This window comes from Pogona vitticeps, chromosome 2 (assembly GCF_051106095.1).
Source record: "Pogona vitticeps strain Pit_001003342236 chromosome 2, PviZW2.1, whole genome shotgun sequence".
Classification (NCBI taxonomy): Eukaryota; Metazoa; Chordata; class Lepidosauria; order Squamata; family Agamidae; genus Pogona; species Pogona vitticeps.
The window spans coordinates 84,092,058-84,113,356 of NC_135784.1; the positions used below are offsets into that span (position 1 = coordinate 84,092,058).

A 21,299-nucleotide genomic window follows, 5' to 3' on the forward strand; every position below is an offset into this window, starting at 1 on the left:
AATTCCTCCACTTTTCTTTGATTGCGAGTCTTGTGGTCTTCCTTCCTTTTTCGTGTGATACAATCTCTTTGCTTGCAGTTTTACTCTTCTACACACCAGGGAGTGATCAGTATCGCAGTCAGCTCTCTTGTAACTGCATGTGATCGTAATACTAGGAAGGCTAGAAGTCTAGTGAGGATCAATTCAAGCTGATGCCAATGCTTTGATCTTAGATGTCTCCAAGAAACTCTGTGTTGAAACTTTGTATTAAATGTGTCTAGCCTAGTTGAAGCAAAATGCATATTAATATGTTAGTGTTGTTGAGTAGGCGAGTCAGGAATATATGCTGTGTTTATATAGGCTTCTGTAATAGCAGCTTCTGAAATAGCGGATACAAATCTGTAATTCAGATCTCTAATGCTCTCTTTTGATACCTGTAGACAATGAAGTAGCAACATCCTCACCTATAGTGATTAGGATTACCATCTAGGCTATTCTAATAGACAATGACTGTTTATACACCCTACACATTGCTTCAATTTTGCCCATTAGATCTGTTTAATTTGAAAGCTGGGTTACATGGTACTAGAAATATAACATCTCAATAGCAGCTTCTTCTAAGAAAAACTATTTGTGAGTGGCTATGGAAAGGTATATTTAACACTTCCTACATCTTGTTTTCTATACTCTGCCTCCACTACCCCACCCCAAGGTTCTAGATGTATATTTGGCTGGTTAAGCATCCATTCTTTCCTGCCATGTCTTTACTTGATGTTTTCTTTTCCCAGAAATACTTTTATGTTGAAGAAGCAGCAGATAAAAGTAAATGAGCTTTTTCTTAAGAATGCACACCTCAGAACTGCTCTTGCAATCTATTAAGCAAAAGCAGAGCAAAGTTTGCTGCTTATACTGCCCCATAGCATTTAAAGCACTCTCTGGGCATCTTCCAATTTAATTATGCAAGATATACATTGCCCCCCTCCCCCAGCAAACTGGGTACTCAATTTATTGACCTTGGAATTATGGAAGACTGAGTGAACCTGGAGCTAGCTACCTGGGATTGAACCTGGATCATGAGCAAAGTTTTGGCTGAAATGTTGCAGTTCAGTCATAAGAACAGCCCTGCTGGATCAGGCCAAGGGCCCATCTAGTCCAGCTTCTGGTATCTCACAGTGGCCCCACTAGATGCCTCTGGGAGCACACAAGACAACTAGATACCTGTCTCCTGATATCCCTCCCCTGCATCTGGCATTTGGAGGTACCTTCCTTCTAAGCCTGGAGATTATAAATCCCCATCATGGCTTGTAACCTGCGATTGACTTTACCTCCAGGAATCTGTCCAGTCCCCTTTTAAAGGCATCTAGGCCAGATGCCATCACCACTTCCTGTGGCAAGGAGTTCCACGACTAACAACACACTGGGTAAATAAATATTTTCTCACTCTCCCAGCACTCAATTGGAGTGGATGTCCCCTGGTTCTAGTATTGTGTGAGAGGGAAAAAGAGCTTCCCACTATCCACTTGATCCATCCCCTGCATAATTTTATACGTCTCGATCATGTTTCCCCTCAGGCGCCTTTTCTCTAGACTAAAAAGCCCCAAATGCTGTAGCTTTCCTCATAAGGGAGGTGCCCCAGGCCAGTTATCATTTTAGTTGCTTTTTCTGCACTTTTCCCCGTTCCACTATGTCTTTTTTGAGGTGCAGCGACCAGAACTGTACGCAATACTCCAGGTGCGGCCTTACCATCATTTTGTACAATGGGATTACAATGTTGGCTGTTTTATTTTCAATCTCCTTTTTAATGATACCTAGCATGAAATTGGCCTTCTTCACTGCCGTTGCAGACTGAGTTGACACTTTCATCGAGCTGTCCACTGGCGCACCAAGATCTCTTTCCTGATCTGTCATGAACAGCTCAGAACCCATTAGCTGATAAATCAAGTTTTTATTTTTTTTGCCCCAATGTGCATTACTTTACATTTTCTTATACTGAAACATGTTTACCATTTTGCCACCTATTCTTCCAGTTTGGAGAGATCCTTCTAGAGCTCTTCACAACCACAGCACCGTGAGGCTCCTACAATAATTACAGCAATTTACTATGATTTTATCTTAAAGAATGTTATGCTTTTGAAACAGAATTCCTTATGATAATACTATAATGGTGGAATTTGACAGAGCTGCCTAAACAGAAGTTTCTTCACCTTCAACAGGAAGGGAAATTAACTGCTTGATTGTTGTTCTTCAATTTAAACTATTTTCTTTTCCTGATACAAGTATTTTGGACTGTATTTAATCGCCATGTCAAATAAACAATATTCTATTCAGGGCTCTTTTGGGGTGGCAGTTACTCTACTACATTGATATACAGTATTAAGATGAAAACTTGTTTATTTCAGTATTAATTAAAGTAGGAAAGTTCACGAAAGCTCAGAATTGGAATATTGAGGTCCATAAAAAATAAGAGCTTTTGTACTGTTCAGTTACAGTTGCCCTTGACACATCCTTATATTTGGCCAATTAAAAGTTTTCAGTGTCAGAATCCCAGTCAATAGCAATAGTAGCATGAGCTGAAAAACAAAGGGAAAAATAAGAGCTCATAAAATATGCCACAGATCAGAGGTTATTGGGATAATATTTAGAGAGAATACCTACAACTCAGTTTGAGTAGGCAATCTACTGGACTGTCTGCTGTGCTCAGTTTGTGGAGGTGCTGCATGTGTACACGACAAGGAAGGTTAGTTGGCCCATTTGGAGTTGTGACTGTGAGAACAGTATTCCTCATTTTCCTTTACTTGCCCTAAGTCTTACAGTCATCTGCCCTTTGTTTTCTTGCTTTCTTCTAGACAAAGAGAGGGAATCCAGGATTTCTTTTCTGCTTCCTCCTCATACTGAGATTTTGTATGCTTTAAACATGTCTAGTTGGGGACAGGGAGATAGTAAAACATGCTTCCTTACACCTAGGAACTTAAAAGTCAGTAGAACCTCCATATCCGCTGCAGTGGTATTTGTGATTTGTTATCTGTGGTTTACTGCAATATACAGTGGCCAACATCCTATCGGTTTTCATGTACAATTTGCATCAGCTAAGTGTGGGTAATTGATGAAGTGCCAGGGCATATCTCAGTTGCTTAGCCAGGCACCACATCAGTTAGTTGCAGCAAGTTACAGAAACCTTATATGAATACCAACAGAATTCTTTCCATTATTTTATGTTCGAATGTATGAGTAAAGACTTAAGTGAAATCCTTAAACTATGTTAGAGGTCTAGTTAGATAAGGGCACTATCCTGTTTGAAGTTAATTATATGGTGAACAATCTATTACATGTGCAATTTCACTTTTAATCCTGCTTTACACGAAAGGAAATCCCCTAACCCATTCCACAAGTACAGTCTTCCACTTGCATAAGGAAGCTAGAGATCACTGGTAGTAAAACAGAGCATTAGGAACATGTATCCCACATGTTCTGCATTTGTAAATAATATGCTAGCCCATGTCTCTTTGTTGCTCTAAGTCTTTCTCGGTTTACCTGGCTTTTAACTGATGTTTGTGGGAGAAAAGCCTCTGCATAAGTTGCCGCGTTAGCATTGTTCACTCCTGTTCTTGCTCCTTAGAACACCGATCTTTTTCTTGAGTATGGAAAGACTTTGTATTCCTGTGATATTGGGTTGGGATTTAGAGCCTAGTGGTGATAAAAATAATAGATGCAATTTAAATTTCTCTAAAAATATAATACATTTGTTACAGTAGATGATAAATAGTATTATTTTGCAGAGCATTTAATGTGGTCATGACAGCATTAGTTGTTCAAATGTGAATAGTTCTGTTTAGTTTGTAAGCCTTCTAGCAAGGTTGCCATTACTTTTAAGTCTTGTTAAGCTATATTTTACAGTGTCTGTCTAGAGAAGAAAAGAAGGGAAAAACTGTGCACTGAAACAGCATGCAAATGTATGAATATGATGTCACATGGGCAGAGAACATTGGTTGAATGGATTTGAGAACATTTGCTATCTGGAATGATTGAAACATCTCTCATTTTTCTCCCTGCAGATACGAAATTTGTAAATCAAGTGAGGATGGTGCTGAATGCATCACTCTTTCAGTTTATTTCAGAGAAAAGAAAGCCAGACAATCCAGTGCAACACCAGGGACTGTTCTTTTTGGCCAGCCACTACTTATGGCAGTTCCCAAACACAAGCTCACACTAGATCACTTGTACAATCTTATATTGGAGCGTATTAGGTAAGCATAAGCCTCATCTGTGCTATAACAATTTACTCATTCATAAATGCAGTCATGCTCATTTTTCTGATTATTCTGAAGAAACACAGTCTCTGTCACTGCAGTTGTAGCTTGACCAAAATAATCTTTATATATTACCTATTAGCTATTTGTATCATCCACATCCAGGCTAGATGCACTACTTGTTTTTGTCTTCTAGATGCTATCATAGTTTTTGTGAAAACCTTACTTACACTGCAGTGTTCAATGTAGGTTTTTGTGGTGGACAGTAAAGCCATGTATAGGAAATGTGGTGCCTCAAACTTTCAGTCTCTGGTCTCAGAAAACTGGGGATTTGTGGGTGCTTCTAGTCCATACATATATGCTAAACGTTCAGAATACGCACATTTCTTTACTTTAACATTAATTCATTCATAAATAAAATTAGTAAAACAAGTGTTACAGTTCAGAATGGATAGAGAGCAAACAGATTTATTCCTGTAACATTGTAGATAATTCTCATTATTCGTAACTGCTGGTTTGACTTGCTAATAAAAGACTACCTGTGGCAATGTTTAATAAAAAAATCTGTGAATTTTTTTCAGTCGCTATGTAAGACTTCCTGTGAAGGAGGATTATCCTGACATGTATTCAGATAGTGAGACTTGCAATGGCTCCACTAATGTGTCTGAAGGTAATTTTTCCTTCAGTGTTATTTAAAATCTGTGTTTAATATTGGTCTGCAGTTAGATTTGCCAGAGATACAGTGAATTGCTACTACTTATAGTCAGCAAGGAATATTTTGAAAAGAGGCTGTGAAAGTCCAGGCATGAATCCTCACGACATAACATTTGGGGGAGGGGGTTTATATATCATATTAGACAGAATCCAATCACTATTTATGCTGGCACAAGTGCAGTGGTGGAACTCATAGTAGGGAATAGCTGCTAATTCATGAGTTCCTAATTGAATTACTAGTTGTATGCTAAGTTAGCTGCCATGTGACCAGGATTTCAATCAGGGACTTAATAAATAGTGGCCTTTTGCCATTTCAAATTACATCATTACACTTATACCAGTATAAAATATTAATTTGGAATCTGGCCATTGTATACATTGTAAATTAAAACACTGCGATTTCTGCTTTGGATGCAGATTTCTTCTCTGTTCCCTGCCCCTGTTTTTAAAGTGATGCCTATGAGTTTTCAGGCATAGTATGTTGTAAAAGTTAGAGAGGGCTAATGACTGGTAACAAAAAGTTCAAAACAATATTTGGTATATAATCCAGGTGAAGTTGAAGAGATGGAACATCAAAATGGAGAAGCAGAAAGCAAGGAGAAAATGTCAGAAACTGCTGTCTGCCAATCAGAACACTGCACCCAGGATGATACAGGGAAAGAAGGCATGCATCCCAGAAGACATCTCTTCAGTTTCAGTCTTGTGAATTCCTATGGAACATCAGAAATAAACTCCCTTACTACAGAGGGGAAAATTCTCAAACTGAGTTGTAGGTATTCTCTCTAAATATTATCCCAATAACCTTTGATCTGTGGCATATTTTATGAGCTCTTATTTTTCCCTTTGTTTTTTCAGCTCATGCTACTATTGCTATTGACTGGGATTCTGACACTCGGAAGTTGCTTTTTGATGAACATGAGGCACAGGTGATTTTCTGTTCCCCCTTTTAAAGCCAGTGCTGGGTGCTTGTCAGGCAGAACTCATAGCAGGGAGCCAGGCAAGATTATAAGGTTCCTTCATGAAACTGACATGCCTAAGATGCCTTCGTGCAAGCAGTAGGAGCCTCATCATTCTCCTTTGGTTGTTGCAGATTGTTTTATTAATTGATCAGTATTATTGTATTAGTTACCATAGTCTCTTGAGATTAAAGGATGCCTACACACATTATTGTAAAGATGGAGATTGCCTGGGGAAGGCATGAGTTGCTTCTTCCTCATTTACAGTTTCAAATCAGTTCTTTCCTGATCTAGAAAAGAGAGGATTTTTCCTCATACGTTTCAGTTTTTAGCTTGCTTCTGTCATGATTATTTCCCTACAACAGGGTGGGCAACTTTCAATGCCACAGGACCTTGGAGGGCCACATATCCCTCTGCTGATCCCAGAAAACACACCTAAATGCAAATGGTGCCTCTCCCATAAACCAGTGTGGTGATTTCTTTTATATAGCCAATTTTCTCTTAGGTTTAGGCCTTAAAATGGCTTTTTAAAAGACAGGAAGTGACTGGCTGATCACTAGCCTCATGGTGCAGTGGTTGAACTGAGTGAAGACTCTGCTTATAATCTGAGTTCAATCCCAGCAGATTCAGGTAGCTAGCTCAAGGTTGATTCAGCCTTCCATCCTTCCGAGGTTGGTAAATTGAGTATCCAACTCACTGCAGGGGCAGTGTGTAGCCTGCATAATTAAACTGTGAACTACCCAGAGAATGCTTTTATCCAGCTCCCTATATATATATATCTCCTACTTTTTTTAAAGTAAGACTTTAGAGTGCTACAAGTGGTGAATGTTATTTTATCACACTTGTGCTTAGGTGATCTGTTTCAGAGATAAATTATTAAATAGTTTGACTGTTGCTTATTTCAATAAATAGAGTTCAAATTAGGAGAGGAAACCTCTGGCCCACCAAAGATCCAAGTGCATCTTGTGTATTGCTAACCTTCCAAAATAATAAGTGCAAAACATGCAAGGGACTCTCTCTGTTATTGTTGGTCAATGATTGGAGATATTGGGGCATTCTCCGTACAGGAATTGGCACAGAGACAGGGAAATGGATATTAAGAAGAAATAAAGCTAGATGATGTGAGAAGGGTGTCTTTGGTATGGATTCCCTCCTGTGACATTATTCAGTCCCTCCCACTGGATCCCAGGATGAAGTTTGGCCCCAGATATAATATTTTCCTGTTGCTACTTAAAACACGCAGTGCATACTTTTGGTTTCTTCCATTAGCACAGTGGTCCTCAACCTTTTCGGAACTACGGACCGGTTGGGGGGTGGGGGGCGAGGGCACCTCCACACTTGCGGGCGGACGTGGCATGTGCGCGAATGGACATGGCACACTTGCAGTGGGTATAGCACGCTTGTGCGGATGGGCATGGTGTGCTTGCATGCACAGTTGGATGTGGCGCATTTGTGGGTGGGTGTGGCATGCGAGCGTGGGCCACTCACCTGTGAGTGCACCACACCCATCCATGCATACCCGTAAGCACACCACACTCACCCGTGCATGCACGCCATGCCCACCATGTGTGGGGGGTGGGTGGGAGTTCTGTCTCCATGGCCTGATCCTGAGAAGCCCGTGGTGGGCATGATGCAGCCTATGAGCAGCTCTCTCTCTCTCTCTCTCTCTCTCTCTCTCTCTCTCTCTCTCTCTCTCTCTCTCTCTCTCTCTTGCTAACTTTGAGATAAAGAAGGTGTCCTCGTAAATGGTGTACTGATTTTTAGAAGAAGATAGGAAGCCTTTCAAACTGGAGGGAAAAAACCATACACTCTTTGTTTTTGTTTTTTCTTTTGGTAGGCATTTGAAAAAAGCAGTACTGTGTTTCAGCCACAGAAGAAAAGTACTGTAGCACTTAGAGATTGCATAGAGCTCTTCACAACCATGGAAACGCTTGGTGAACACGATCCCTGGTAGGTTTGCTGTGGGTTCTGACAGTATTTGCATCTATAGTCTGAATTGTTTAAATAGTACTGGACTGTTACCTGCACATTTTACTCAGCAGGTTGTTTAGAAAATAAAGCTTGAAGGGCTGATTTAACATGCTTACTTTTGAGGTGGCTTCATTTCATATGGTGAAATTCATGTGAAAATAACTTCACTCATAAGATCAGTGCTTAGTCTATTCTGAAGAACATCTGGAGAAATCAATATGGTGTCTATGGAAACCTGTTATAGCTGTGTACTGTTGCATCAAGGACTGCCTTTGGAGCAGTGTCTCAGAACGCAGGGTTCCCCCAGCCTAAGATTATTAGAATATAATAATATAGCTTTGCCCCATTTAGTACAGATTTGTTATAGCATATGTGATCCAGCATCCATTTTGTGTTGTGCAGCCTGGGGTCCAGTCTACCTACTCCATGCCAGAGGAAGACTGGGCCTGAAGAAGACCTGGGGCCCTGTTTATCTGTTCCATGCCAGAAATAGACCTGGCTTCCAGAAGTCCTAGCATATGGCACAATGTTAAACTGCCCTGATTAGTAATGATTCAGTTAGCAGTTGCATTTTCTTATAAAGCAACTGAGCACTGAGCAGGGTGTTACTGCATTTAACAGGGTGGGCATTCATAAACCAATGGGACTCAGTTCCTCTTGATCTCACTGAATCTTCTCTCCGGACCTAGTTTTATCACTTAGACTCATTTAAATCCTGTTTTTATACTTATTGGAATATATGTTTAGGGCAACCACCTACTCCTCCCTTGCTTCCTTTATTATACACCATAGCACTGGTATCTTTGCATCAGCAGACACTTCATAGTCGTTAGGAGGATCCTTCAGGAGGCCATTTGAACACGCAGTTCTCTTCCCCCATCTAGAAAGAGAACACTGAAAATAGCCTTGGGAGTGGGAAATGGTATTGCATTTTGCATATTTACCCTGATACAATCTAACTGGGATTCCTTAGGAAACTATGTCCATGTTTCCTCTTCTTTTGACTGTGCATGGCTTCTTCAGTCAATGCACAGTCAGACATTAAAATTGTATCTATACCCAACTTAGAGGGTTGGGGATTTTGGGTGGTTCAGTCTAAAGTATACAGAGGTAACCTGGTTACCTTTGTGAGTTCTTTTTTCCAGTCTGCTATCCCTTGTGGGGCAGGTATAGCTGAAATTAAATCTGAAATATGAGAAGCTTTGTCCTCAGAACAAGAACCTGTATGTCAGAAAAGGCTAGTTATCCTTTTATATCCTTTTGTGTTCTTTCAGGTATTGCCCTAATTGCAAGAAACATCAGCAAGCCACTAAAAAATTTGATCTCTGGTCACTGCCACGTATTTTGGTAGTACATTTAAAACGCTTCTCATACAACAGATACTGGAGAGATAAACTTGATACTGTGGTTGAATTCCCTATCAGGTAAGATTTTTAGTTACGCTGGTGGTCATACGAATACAATCTCACTTCATTAACAGACGAATAAATAGAAGTGAAATGTGCTACACCGTTGAAAGCTAGTTAATATGGGGAATCTTGTTTATGTCCATCCAGGATTTGATTTGAATGTGACATAATTATTGACAATGTAAAAAAAGGCATCTGTTGATTGCTTTCTTTCCTGCCATAGAACAGGAACATCATCAAATAATAAGTTGTTTATGGCAACCATTTCTGTGTATATGTGTGTTACGTGATCTCATATTGCTTCTGATTTATAATGACCGTAGAGTTTTGGAAGTATGAAATATTCAGAAGTGGTTTATCATTGCCTCCTTCTAGGCAATACTAATGTATGCTACATAAAGTGCTACTGGTCTTGTCTATAAAATATCCCCTTTGGTGTTACCTTCCATTACTGCCACTTCCTGCTGGTTATCCTTCAAGAGTTTTGCCATCTCTGTCACAATTGAAACTAATAGTTCTCTTCTGGTAGCATTTAATTCCTAAAGAAAAAGTTTCTGTAATAAACATTTCCACAGGCCATGTTTATTAGGCAGCAGTTCCACAAATCGTTCCCCTCATTTTAAGTGTGGCTGAGTTTCGTCGGCACTAATCGTTGCGTGCTACTTATATAGACACTATGTAATGCTGCAGTTTTTACACCCATTTCTCTCACACAGTCTCTCCTCCACCACCATCCCCTTTCTGTCTCTCTGATACATAACACAACTGTCAGTAATCACAAAGAACCTTTTTTGGACAAAAGACTGTTCAAGGCAGACAACAGGACTCAAGCTTCCTCCTAAAGAAAACTCCACCATTTTGACCCGTTTTTGATCTGAAAATTGCCTGAGAAAGGAAGAGCATGTTCTCTGTGTACTGTTAGTGACTGGTATCCTGCCCTGGTTGCATGCAAAGTAGGGTCATGTGAGCAGATGTTTGCTTGGATGGGTGTACTAAAAATTGGATCAAAGGCATTATGGCTCAGAAGGTGTAATACTCCTTTTTCCTTCCTTTGCTTTTGGGTGCATAATGCCAGCCAGGCTCCCTGCAACCAAACACAACATGGCACAAAATAAGGTGTTCAGTTTAATCTTTCAACACTTTTGGTTTTCCACTTTGGAAGCAGCAACAACAAATGATCTATTTCTTAGAGCTGACACATCTAGAATCACAGAAAAAAAGTGCCAGCCTTTCTTACAGGTTTGATGCGCAACCTGTGGTTGCGGCTGCTGATCTTCCCTAATTTGTGTGGTTGGCAGGAAGTGAGTAGGCTGGCCAGTGAGCAGACCATTGTATCACAGCCATGCTGTCAGTTGGCTCTCCTATTATTTGTATCAAAGAAACACTTTCCAATTCCTCCTCTTCCAGGCCAGCTAGGAAGGGAAGGTGAGGGTCAGATCAAACGCAATTGAAGAAAGTGAAGAATAGGGCAGTACTGTACTGATTAAATACTTGAGTCACTTTCTTTATCGGTCCAAAAGTCATGGGTCTGCAGGGCAGTTGAGGGAAGCTCAAAGCCATCCGTAAAGCTCGGGGAAGGGCATGACTAAGTGGACATTTCCACATGTCAGATAATTCCATCCACTTAAGAAAAGTACTCAGAGTGTCCTTCACATCCATCCACACCCTCAATTCCAGTAAAACACTGCAGTCAGTTTTGTGCTGCAATGCATTCAAAAATGTATTTGCAGAGAGAGTATTCCTGTAGATGCAATCATCACTGACTGTGAACATTGCCTTTGATTTGTAGCAACATTAGCAGTGGCTAATACATTCACCAGGAAATGATAATTATATCATGTAAAATACAGTACTTGTTCAGTGTACATGTATTTCCAGGAACATTTGAAAGATTATTACATTGTAATGAGATTGATTTTGTGAAACAGATTCTTAGATGAGAGTTAGCAGCTCCACAAAGAATATTTTGCCATTAAAACAGATGTGTTTTGAATATATTGCACTCCTTGTAGGCTCATAGACATATTTTCATTTACCTGAGGGCTCAGTGTCACTATGCAGTGCTGTCACACATTGACTTACTGGCATTTCCTTTCTTCTAGGGATTTGAATATGTCTGAATTTGTTTGTGATCCAGCAGCAGGCCCAAATGTGTATGATTTGATTGCTGTTTCCAATCACTATGGAGGCATGGGCGTTGGCCACTGTGAGTAACTACTCTCAGCCAGATCCATAATGTAGTCTGTACTTTCCTAAATGTGGTGAATAATTACTAATAATATTCAAAGAGAAGCTTTTTTTTTGTCTTTATGAAATGGCATAAAGACAAAAAACTTGGAGACTTATCAGTAGAGACTGGAAATATCACATTGCTTTTAATTTGTTAGTATTAAATACGTCAGTTTTCCAACCAAACAATCCCAAATTCTGCCAATGCACATAGTGTTATGAAAATAGCATTAATCAAGTAATACTTACACCAGTTCATATTGTTAAACATTGTTATTTCTTGGCATGCCTTTTGGTTAGGTGGCTGATTTAATTTGTTCTGTTTTATTTTATGATTTTATTGTAATTTCCTTTTATGATTTATTTGATGTTATTAGGTTGTTAACCACTCAAAATAGTGCTTTGCACTAATGGGGCAGTATATAAATAAAATAAAATAAAATTTTAAAATGTGTGTTTACACACTCAAAAAAAATCCCAACATACCACTGATGAAGAGTTGCTTTAGAAGGAATTGTTCTGTCGTTGAGACCTCAAGTGTTCCAGACATACTGCTGGCAGAATCCCAAGGTCTGATCTTCTGGAAGCTCCGGCCCAACTTTGGGAGTGAGCCAATAACTCTTTAATCACTAAATCCTAAAGTAATTTTTCAAAGTTAAAATGGTACTCTGACAGTAAACTATCCATGGGAGACTGCAAACATTGGTCTTCCGTTGTGGTGACTGTTCTGTTTTAGGAAACTGGTCTTTGTGAAATAGCTATGCATCGAGGGAGCTGAGATATTTGGAAGTGCTAAATCTCTCTGCTTTCTGTAAAGACATCTGTAGTGGTGTATGGAGGTCTATCTGATACTACATAAAATCCAAAATCTTGTTTTATAAATGATTCCTGTGCAGCAGTAATGATGACATCACTGGCACAGGGGAATTTTCAATAGTGAAAGAGTTCCTGCTTCTCTCACAGGGATGGCACAGCTCTCATGCAATGCGATTAATTAAAGACAAGTCATACAGGTTGAGGGACAGAAACAAGAACTCTTTAATTACTCAAAATCTCCCCATGCAAGTGGCACCATCACTTATTTATTTATTTACAAGACTTTTTAGCCGCACCATTATCAGTGGTCTCTGAGCGGCATACAACAATATTAAAACTTTAGAAAAAGATTAAAACCATTAAAAATAGGCAATATTATAATAATTTTGTTGTTGTTTAGTCATTAAGTCGTGTCTGAATCTTTGTGACCCCATGGACCAGAAAATAATAATACCCTATATTAAAACAGTCAATTTATCATTAATAAATCCTGCTGCTTATATGGCCAGCTAAAGGATACTATTTAATTAAAATGCTGGCTAAACAGAAAGGTCTTTGCCTGGTGCCGAAAAGCCAAAAGTGTTGGATCCAGACGGATCTCTATAGGGAGGGCATTCCAAAGTTGGGGGGCAATAGCCGAGAAGGTCCTATTTCGACATGCCCTCCCCTTCACCTCTTTCAGGGATGGCACCTTCAGAAGGACCTCCTGGCCTGATCTTAAGAGAACAGGCAGGCTTGTATGGAAGAAGGCAGTCCTTTATGTCAGGAGTGCCCAACCTCTCATCCACGGCCCAGTGCCGGTCTATAGGCTTCCTTGAACTGGGCCGTGGACACAGATCTCCGCTCCCCCACACACACACACAGTGGGTGTGTCGCACTCGCAGGTGGACACGTGAACGTGACACGCCCCTCCACGAGCATGACACAGCCCTCCGCAAGCACAACATGCCCACCCATGAGCACCACACACACCCGTGAGCTTGGGGGCGCCCCCGCGCATGGAGCCTGCACCTCCCAACCAGTCTGCGGCCCCAAAAGTTGGGGACCGCTGCTTTAGGTAACCAGGCCCTAAGCCATTTAAGGCTTTATATGTCAAAGTCAGCACTTTGGATTGGGCCCGAGCAGCAACTGGCAGCCAGTGTAAATTTTTCAGAACCGGCGTGATATGAGTCCATGCAGCAGCACCACTTACCAGCCGTGCAGCCCAAGTCTGTGCCAGTTGCAGTCGGCATAATTTACAAAACAGGGTTTTGGCTCATGGTTTTGTAGTGTGTGTCTAATTTTTTCTCTAAGAGTATACAGACAAGATCCGAATTCTAGGTCAAAGAGCAGTTTCCATCTTCACAGTTTTCAGACATACTGGTCAACATCCTGCTGCTTAGTGTAGTAAATTGCACTAGAATACACCCATTGAATCAATGGGCATTTAGTGAGTCACCTCTTCCATAAGTTCCATTAATTCAAATCTGCCTACTCTGATTTTGAGTTTAGTAGGTTATGTTACAGTTAAAGTAGACGTATTTGAATCAGAGGAACTTATGGAGAATTTGACTGTCTAAATCCCCATTAGTTCAATGGAACTGCTGTAGTGCAATTTACCATACTCAGCCACAGGATTTTGGTTGCTGGATCCTACTCAGTATTGTCTCCAGTGTAATAATAGGGTTTTTACTTTGTTTAGAAAAAAAAGTGCTAGAATAGGGAAGACAATGTTTAAACAACAAAAAGAGCACTTAAAAAGGACCAGATGGCAAATGTGTTATTAGAGGTTAGCAGCTGAAGAAATCCTGTAAATCCCAGTGTTATTTTATTTATATTTTGGAACTAAGTTAATACTGCTAGTTCAATGAGTTCTAGCATTCCAGCCTTTGACTATCAATACCTGCCAATATCATTCTATATCTCATGAAGAAGCATCATTTTCTTGCAGATACTGCATATGCTAAGAATAAAATCAACGGCAAATGGTATTACTTTGATGATAGTAGTGTGTCTCCAGCATCTGAAGACCAAATTGTGGTAAGTATTTATATTAAATATATTTGCGAAGGCTTTCACGGCCGGGATCTAATGGTTGTTCTGGGTTTTTCAGGCTCTTTGGCCATGTTCTGAAGGTTGTTCTTCCTAACGTTTCGCCAATCTCTGTGGCCGGCATCTTCAGAGGACAGCAACCTGTGCTCTGGTGTAGTTGGCTTGGGAGTGCAGTATTTATGGCTGTGAGATAGGCTTTTGTCTTTTTCTGTAGATGGGTGATTAGTGTGTATTGTTGTGGGTGTATTGTTGTGCTAAGGAGAACACGGCCAAAGAGCCCGAAAAACCCAGAACAACTATTTATTTTAAAGGATATCCTGTAAATTCTGGAATTAATGTCTGTAGCTAGTAAATCAGCAAAGCAGAATGGCAAGGGAACAATGGACTTGTAGATATTGCTCCCAACATGATGAACTCCATATACTTGGAATCCATAAAGAAGATGGGGCTAGGTGATAGTTTTGTTAGGCTTGATCTTCTTTCTGTTTGCATCTGTGATTTTTAAAAATGTGTGATGACTTATCTTTCTGCAGAAACTGTAGCTGATCTATTCCAAACAGTAATGCGAAGCGCCTGCAAACTGTTATCTATCTCTGCAGATCTGTTGATCTCAGAGTAGTCTGTAGTTGATTTTCATGTTGGCATATTGACTGCAAATTTTATACCTGTATTCTTGGTCTGTAGGAAGGAACTACCCAGGAATGTGTTCATCCCTTCCTAGGCTCAGGCCCAGGTCAAAGGAATGGACTTTAGAGAGCTTAACACATAAATGCTGTACAATTCATAGATATTTTAAACGTTGCAGAATTAGAACCTTATAGATTTATTTATAGAGCTATGCTATTGATATTGAGCCACTTGCAGAAAAAAATAGGCTGCCAGGTAACATTGTTTTCTGGGTGATTTACAGGCATAAAATAGTGGGAGGGGCAGTACTCTTTAAAATGCAGCAGAGTTGTTGACAAAGCAAAAGAGAACGAAAGGCCTTCTTGATCGCCTAAGCTTCATTTCATTTGGTATGGGCCTCTCAAGACATCAGCATATGTGGAGAAAAAATTTCAAATATCCTGCTTCGTTTAACAGTCAAACCCCCACATAGAATGGGACTTGGAAACCTGGCAGAGATTTCTCTAATTATCCGGCTTTTCTGTTTTTATCCTTTTCTTGCAGACAAAAGCAGCATATGTATTATTCTACCAGCGCAGGGATGACAAGCTCAAGATAAATCCATCTCACTGCGCAAGCACTGAGGTGAAATCAGAAGAATGTGATGGCATGGATACTAATTGAGCCTATTCAAATAGTCAAACTGCTAATTTGAAAATGCATCTGAGAACTGATTTTGTTCCCTGTAAGACCCAAACAAGAAGTCCAGTGTGGGAGTGTTTAGTGAGCAATAACAAAGGAGAGCACAAGGGGGGGGGAGCTATAAGATGACAGCACTTGGGCATATCATAGCCAAAGAGCTTTTAAATGAATTATATTTTAGCCATTCAATAAAGTGTTTTTAAAATCTGATATTGTATTCTAAGCAGAAGCTGTAGGACCAGGAACTATGCTATACATTTGGAGCTATGAAGGAATGGAAGCTTCTGATGATTTGGAAGAGGAAATTAAAAAATTGGGCTGTAAATATACTAGAGTTGAAGAGAAATGAGAGTTTTGTGCACAAGGTATGAGGTGACTGGGGTAGCTCAGAAGCATGAGCTTCAAGCTTGTATAGCACATGATGCCATCAGACTACAGTTTAGCCCTTACTAACAGGACATAGTAACTGTGTGTGCCTTAAAAAGTGTTACCTGGCCCCTACAGGAGTCTACTATCCAATCTGTAGGACACTTCTTGAAAACCCCAGATTATCTCATTCTGTGCTAAAGAGTGAAATGCAATGATACCTGTCTTTCCTGCAGCAGTATTCACAAGGATTGTCCTTGACATCCTCTGGGGATTTTGTTTTCTGAATATTTCTTCAACAGCCCACATCTTTTTAGCCAGGTTCACATGTTAACTTATGTATTGTGCAGTGGGAAGCCATGTACTGATTCTAATTCATGTTCCCATTGGTATTCTTGGAAGGTGAGCCCTTGTTTCTCTTCAGTGACTGTAAAGTTTCAGAATCATCAAGAAAGGTTCAGAGCCATTTCTGTCATGAAAACTGCAAAGAAATTGATGGCTAGTGACTTGTCTCCTTGCAGATATTCTTCAACTTAGTATTTTTCTTTCCACCCAAATAATTTTAATTTCCCTATATAATAAATCTCCTTCTGCTGCTCTCTTAACCTCATTTTAGGCACTTTCTGCATTTCTTAAGAGATGGCAAAAGGAATGTTCCTTCTGGTCTCCTTATTCTGCACTACTTCAGGCAAGTGATGGCCCCTGGCATAGCCAGGCAACATCATTTGAACTGAATTTATTAAAAGTGATTTTGTGTTCTCTAACACTTAGTGGAAGAATCCTCATTGCTGTCAGTTGCATTGTCTTCACTGACGGCCTCCTGATGATTAATGTATAGATCTGCAAAATAGTCGTAAAAGCACTGAAATTGATTTGTTTGGTTTCGTTACTGTTGCTTCCAGATTTCTCTTGAGTAGGTTTACCTCATCTGGATCTTTTTTTTTCCTTGTGCACTTGGGATAAAGGGTGGGTAAGGGCTGAAATTATTTAAAGGCTAAGTTCAAAGTATAGCACTGCCTTGTTTTCATTTGCTCTTTTTCTGGGTTATGTTTTCTTTAGAAGTGTAACATTTGGACAGATAAGGAAGCAACTAATTTAAAAGTGAATAGCAGTTTAATGTAACCATATCTATTTTTGCTGCATAGTAAAGCAGGAATTTCTTCCTTGCTGTCAGTAAGGTCAAAGTACACATCTGTTTTTGGGTGATTTTGGACTCTGGAATGAAAATTTCTTCTAAATGCTCTAAGTATTATATTAGGACCTGGATTTGCTTCTGACCAGGCTGGATCCTAGCTGGTGTGTACATTCTGTATAATGTCAAAATCTGTTTTTAGACTAGCACTTTGTAAGTGACAGGCTTTACTGTATAAAGGAAAAAAATTAAAAGAGTGGATTGCACTAAGTGTGTGCTGGCCTTTCAACTGTTTCTGCATGACGGATGGGAAATTAGAGGCTGCCTCCATTGCATACATAGTATTGCCTGTGTTGTTGCAGCTATATCTTTCCCAGAGAAGCCTGTGCTGAAATGTAGCAGTAGCCTGCAATCTTGTGGATTTAATGGTCTATTAAGGCTATAGTTTTCACATGTTTACACCAGGCCCTTGTTACTACACTGCATAAGCCAGAAGGATATATACTTTATATATTTATACATTGAATCAGCGGAACTTACTGAGACATTGACTTAACAAATCTCCATGAATTCAGTAGCCCTACTCTAGTGCAATGTGCTACACAAAGCAACAGGATTTTGATCAATATATGAGTAATGTTAAGGCCACCTTTTCTGGATGGGAAAAGCTAGTAAAACACTGTCCTGCCTACTCAGGCCTGCAGAGGAAGTGGTGGAATAACTTGTTGCTCTGTCAGAACTCACTCAATTCCTCCCTCCAGATTAGAGGTGTGACCGTACAGTGGGAAAAGTACAAATGGATCCATTGTGAGTCAAGTTTCCCCAGGTTAATTCATTTCAGCCAGCCACACAGGTGTCAGCAGAGGGAGGAGAGGAAATTGGTACTCAGCCTGATTTGTAGTTTAACCATTTTAACCCTCTCCTCCCCACACCTGGTGGCTGGGTCTGCTTGTTTTCCTCTTCCCTTCCTGCTGTTTCTTTTTCTATCTTTCTTTCTTTCTTTTAAAGGCCTGCCACCTTAGCACTATGATAGCAAGCTGACCAAAGAGAGGGAGTGGGGCACAGTTAGAGCAGATATGCAGGAGGCACAGTTAGAGCAGAGCTGTGTTAATAAACCGGAAACAAGGCTGACTGATGATTTCCTCTGTCCAGCTCTACATTTCTGATTCTGTGATTCCTCCTTTAATTCTCTGCCCACTCTTAGATCCCAACTCACCTTTGGTCAGCTGACCTAGTTTGGGGACAGCAAGCCTTTGAAAGAAAGAAACGGGGAAGGGTCAGGAAAATGAAAACAAGCCGTTCTAGGTTTAGAGGGCAGAGGATACAAAAGGCAGGTATCCCCACTGCCTTGCCTCTCTTACTGGTGCTGTACCCAGCTGGAATAGGTTCAAATAGAATGGCTACAAACCCCTCCACATTGACTCAAAAAATCACAGTGCCTGAACTGATGCAAATGATTTGGATTCCAAAAAAGTAGAAACACCAGCAGTGGAGGGGGGGACTATGGATTGGAGTTTGGGAGAACTCTGTGGTGGTTCACATTGATCATTATGTTCTGTAGTCAATGGAAAATAATGTGAATCTGTTGCAGGTCCAGAGCATTTCTCACACTATTTGTCAATGTAGTTGCCCCCTCAAACTCCCAGCTAACATTTCCTTAGAATTACTTCTAGACAACAATTCAGAGTTTCTGCAGTGCGTTCAGAATTGATCATGGAACTGAGAAGTGCAGGGTTGGAATTTTCGCAGCATAGTGTGAACTTTCTGATCATTCCTCCTATTGATTTTATATAGATGTTAAACAGGAAAAGATTAAAAATAAACTTTATATAGTCTACCATATGGTGAGGTTCATACTATAGTATGACACAAATATTCCTTAACACCTTTATCATGTTCTTTAGGACATGTCTTCATACCAGAATGATACATCTCTGGCCCTTGGAATTAACTACAGTGCCCATCACTCTTGATCACCAATTGGGTTGTCTGGGGCTGACTCCAGCAATATCTGGAGGACCACACATTCCCTAGGATGTTTCTCTGCATAGCTGCACTGTATATCTCCATGTTCAGGGAATAAGCATTCTGTAATATGCAAAATATTTCAGGCAAATTGTTTCCTGACTCCACTGATCTGGCAGAAATTACATGAAAACTAGCATGTTTCCCAGCTACACAGGACCACAGTGTGCATAATTTCAAATCCTTTATTTAGTGTAGTAGAATGCTGTCATTTAGCATTTGTGAAGCAACAGATACAAGATCAGAGCTTTTCTACAAACAGATTCATTCAGGAAGAAAACAAAATGACAATGTCGTGGTTTAATTGAGGTCTTAAGAGGGAGGCAAGAAATGCTGATGCCAAGGAAGCTGAACAATGGATTGAAGGAGACTGAAATGGGAAGAAGCAGCTCCCCGTCAGCCAACAGCTATGAACAACTTTGTGTAGTTTTGCATATGGAATTGAAGTTGAAGTATAGCCACCAGTCTGATTTGCAACTAGATTTCCTAGAAATCTGCTTTGCAGGGATTATGGTTACACAGCTCCTGTCTTTTGTGGCCTGTGTTCCACCTTCCATTCTCATCACTTGTAGGTTGTCCTAGAAAGAAGGGACCTGATCGCTTTCGTTTTTCCCATGCCAGCAGTTCCTAATTCAAAGCAGAGGCAATGCCCTGCATCCATTTTACTGGCCACCCTCCTGTTCTCAGTTGTTTAGCTCTTCCATGTCTAACCTGTTCCAAGCAATATTTTGCTGCCTCCTCATCTCCTCCTGCTCAGTTGTGATTATCACTTTCCTCCCTTAAGAAGGCAGTAAAATAAAGGAGGCACACGATTACTTGCAAACAAGTGGATATAGGAAGAAGTAGAGCTCTGTCTTTTCTCATTCTGCAAGGCCTGAGTTGATAAACTTGCAGTGTACAAATGTTAAATTGCCATTGGTCCCAGCTGCCATTATTGGCATTTTAGAACAAGAATAGGTGGAGAACCACAGGAGTTCCACAACCCTGCTGCAAGTGGTCTCTAGATGTTTCTGGCCACAAGCCATGGGCAATTATCAGTCATAAACTGACTGAGTTGACTGAGGTGAGGTCAAAAAGCATCAGGTGAAATACACTTAGTATGGTTTCTGACACTTGTGCTATAAACCGATAAACATATATTTAGCAAGGAATTTCTACATCCTCAGTTTGCCCATAAGATGGGCCCTTGCTTACTGTCTTCTGCTTTACCTGACCATGGTCAGGAGCCACACACGAAGAAGATTCTCCAGCATTTATAGAATGCATGCAAAGCAAAGAAATCAAGGAGAGAGAAGAATCTTCCATCATGAGTCTATATGTCCCCTCTTTTCCGTTCCCATAAATGCTCGTCTATATTTTCTGGATTTGCCGTGTCGTTGTATCTGATATCTCTCCCAGAATGACAGGATGAGCTAGGAATAAATGAAAATGGGAAATGTAAGCATTTAAAGTAAAAGTCTAGTTAGAGCAAGCTGAAACAGAATATGCAGCTGAACAGAGAATTAACATACTGACAGAGTTCAGGAAAACCAAGAATTCCAGGAGAACTGGACTGGAAAGTGAAGAGTTGTCCTCTCCAGAAGAAAGAGTTAAAATATTTGCAGAAATTCTGGAGGGAGAAGAATAAATATTTAAATGCATATGCTGAATATATTGTTCATAGTATTGTACCTTAATTAGCAATATCTTTATAGATACTGATAATGTTTATTAAATCCTTGAGCTTGTTTGGAGGTTGTAGCGGGGGAAGCACAAATATCCTATACCCTTGACCAAAGATCATGATACTCCTTGGATGGCCCGCCTCATCCACCAAACATACAGCTTTGGGAGGGAAGCACATGGAGTGGTGAGGGAGGCAGGGGACACCTGCCTAGCCAGCCAGATCAGCTGAATCAGTGGGGTGACAGATGTCACAGCCAAATCACCCACACAGCCATATTGTTAATTGAATTCTAGGAGGTAGTAGGAAAAATCTGGAGTGTCAATATTATCTATAAAAGTGATAGGTTAGCCATCTGAAATTGAAATGGAACTCACATTGATTGTGAAGCCATTCATCAGCTGAGCAACAAAATCAATCATGTAGGAAGGATATTCAGACTTGCAATACATT

General features: G+C 40.2%; 1 protein-coding gene and 1 long non-coding RNA gene across 2 annotated transcripts in view; one reads left to right on the forward strand and one right to left on the reverse strand.

The window, feature by feature from the left end:
• USP4 (ubiquitin specific peptidase 4) overlaps positions 1–17,424 on the forward strand; it is a 48,368-nt gene extending 30,944 nt beyond the window's left edge. Inside the window, exons 14-22 of the mRNA XM_020789450.3 lie at positions 4,032–4,223; positions 4,808–4,896; positions 5,491–5,709; positions 5,796–5,866; positions 7,734–7,846; positions 9,142–9,291; positions 11,379–11,482; positions 14,252–14,340; positions 15,523–17,424. Of these exons, the coding sequence (XP_020645109.3) occupies positions 4,032–4,223; positions 4,808–4,896; positions 5,491–5,709; positions 5,796–5,866; positions 7,734–7,846; positions 9,142–9,291; positions 11,379–11,482; positions 14,252–14,340; positions 15,523–15,642 (1,147 nt within the window). The 3' untranslated portion in view covers positions 15,643–17,424. The remainder of the gene's footprint in view (positions 1–4,031; positions 4,224–4,807; positions 4,897–5,490; positions 5,710–5,795; positions 5,867–7,733; positions 7,847–9,141; positions 9,292–11,378; positions 11,483–14,251; positions 14,341–15,522) is intronic.
• Positions 17,425–19,350: 1,926 nt separating this feature from the next.
• LOC110076934 (uncharacterized) lies at positions 19,351–20,794 on the reverse strand. Its single transcript, XR_002300204.3, has 2 exons — positions 20,695–20,794; positions 19,351–20,595 (listed from the first exon to the last, which is right to left on the reverse strand). It is a non-coding gene; the product is annotated as an uncharacterized LOC110076934 (long non-coding RNA).
• Between the last annotated feature and the right edge of the window lie 505 nt (positions 20,795–21,299).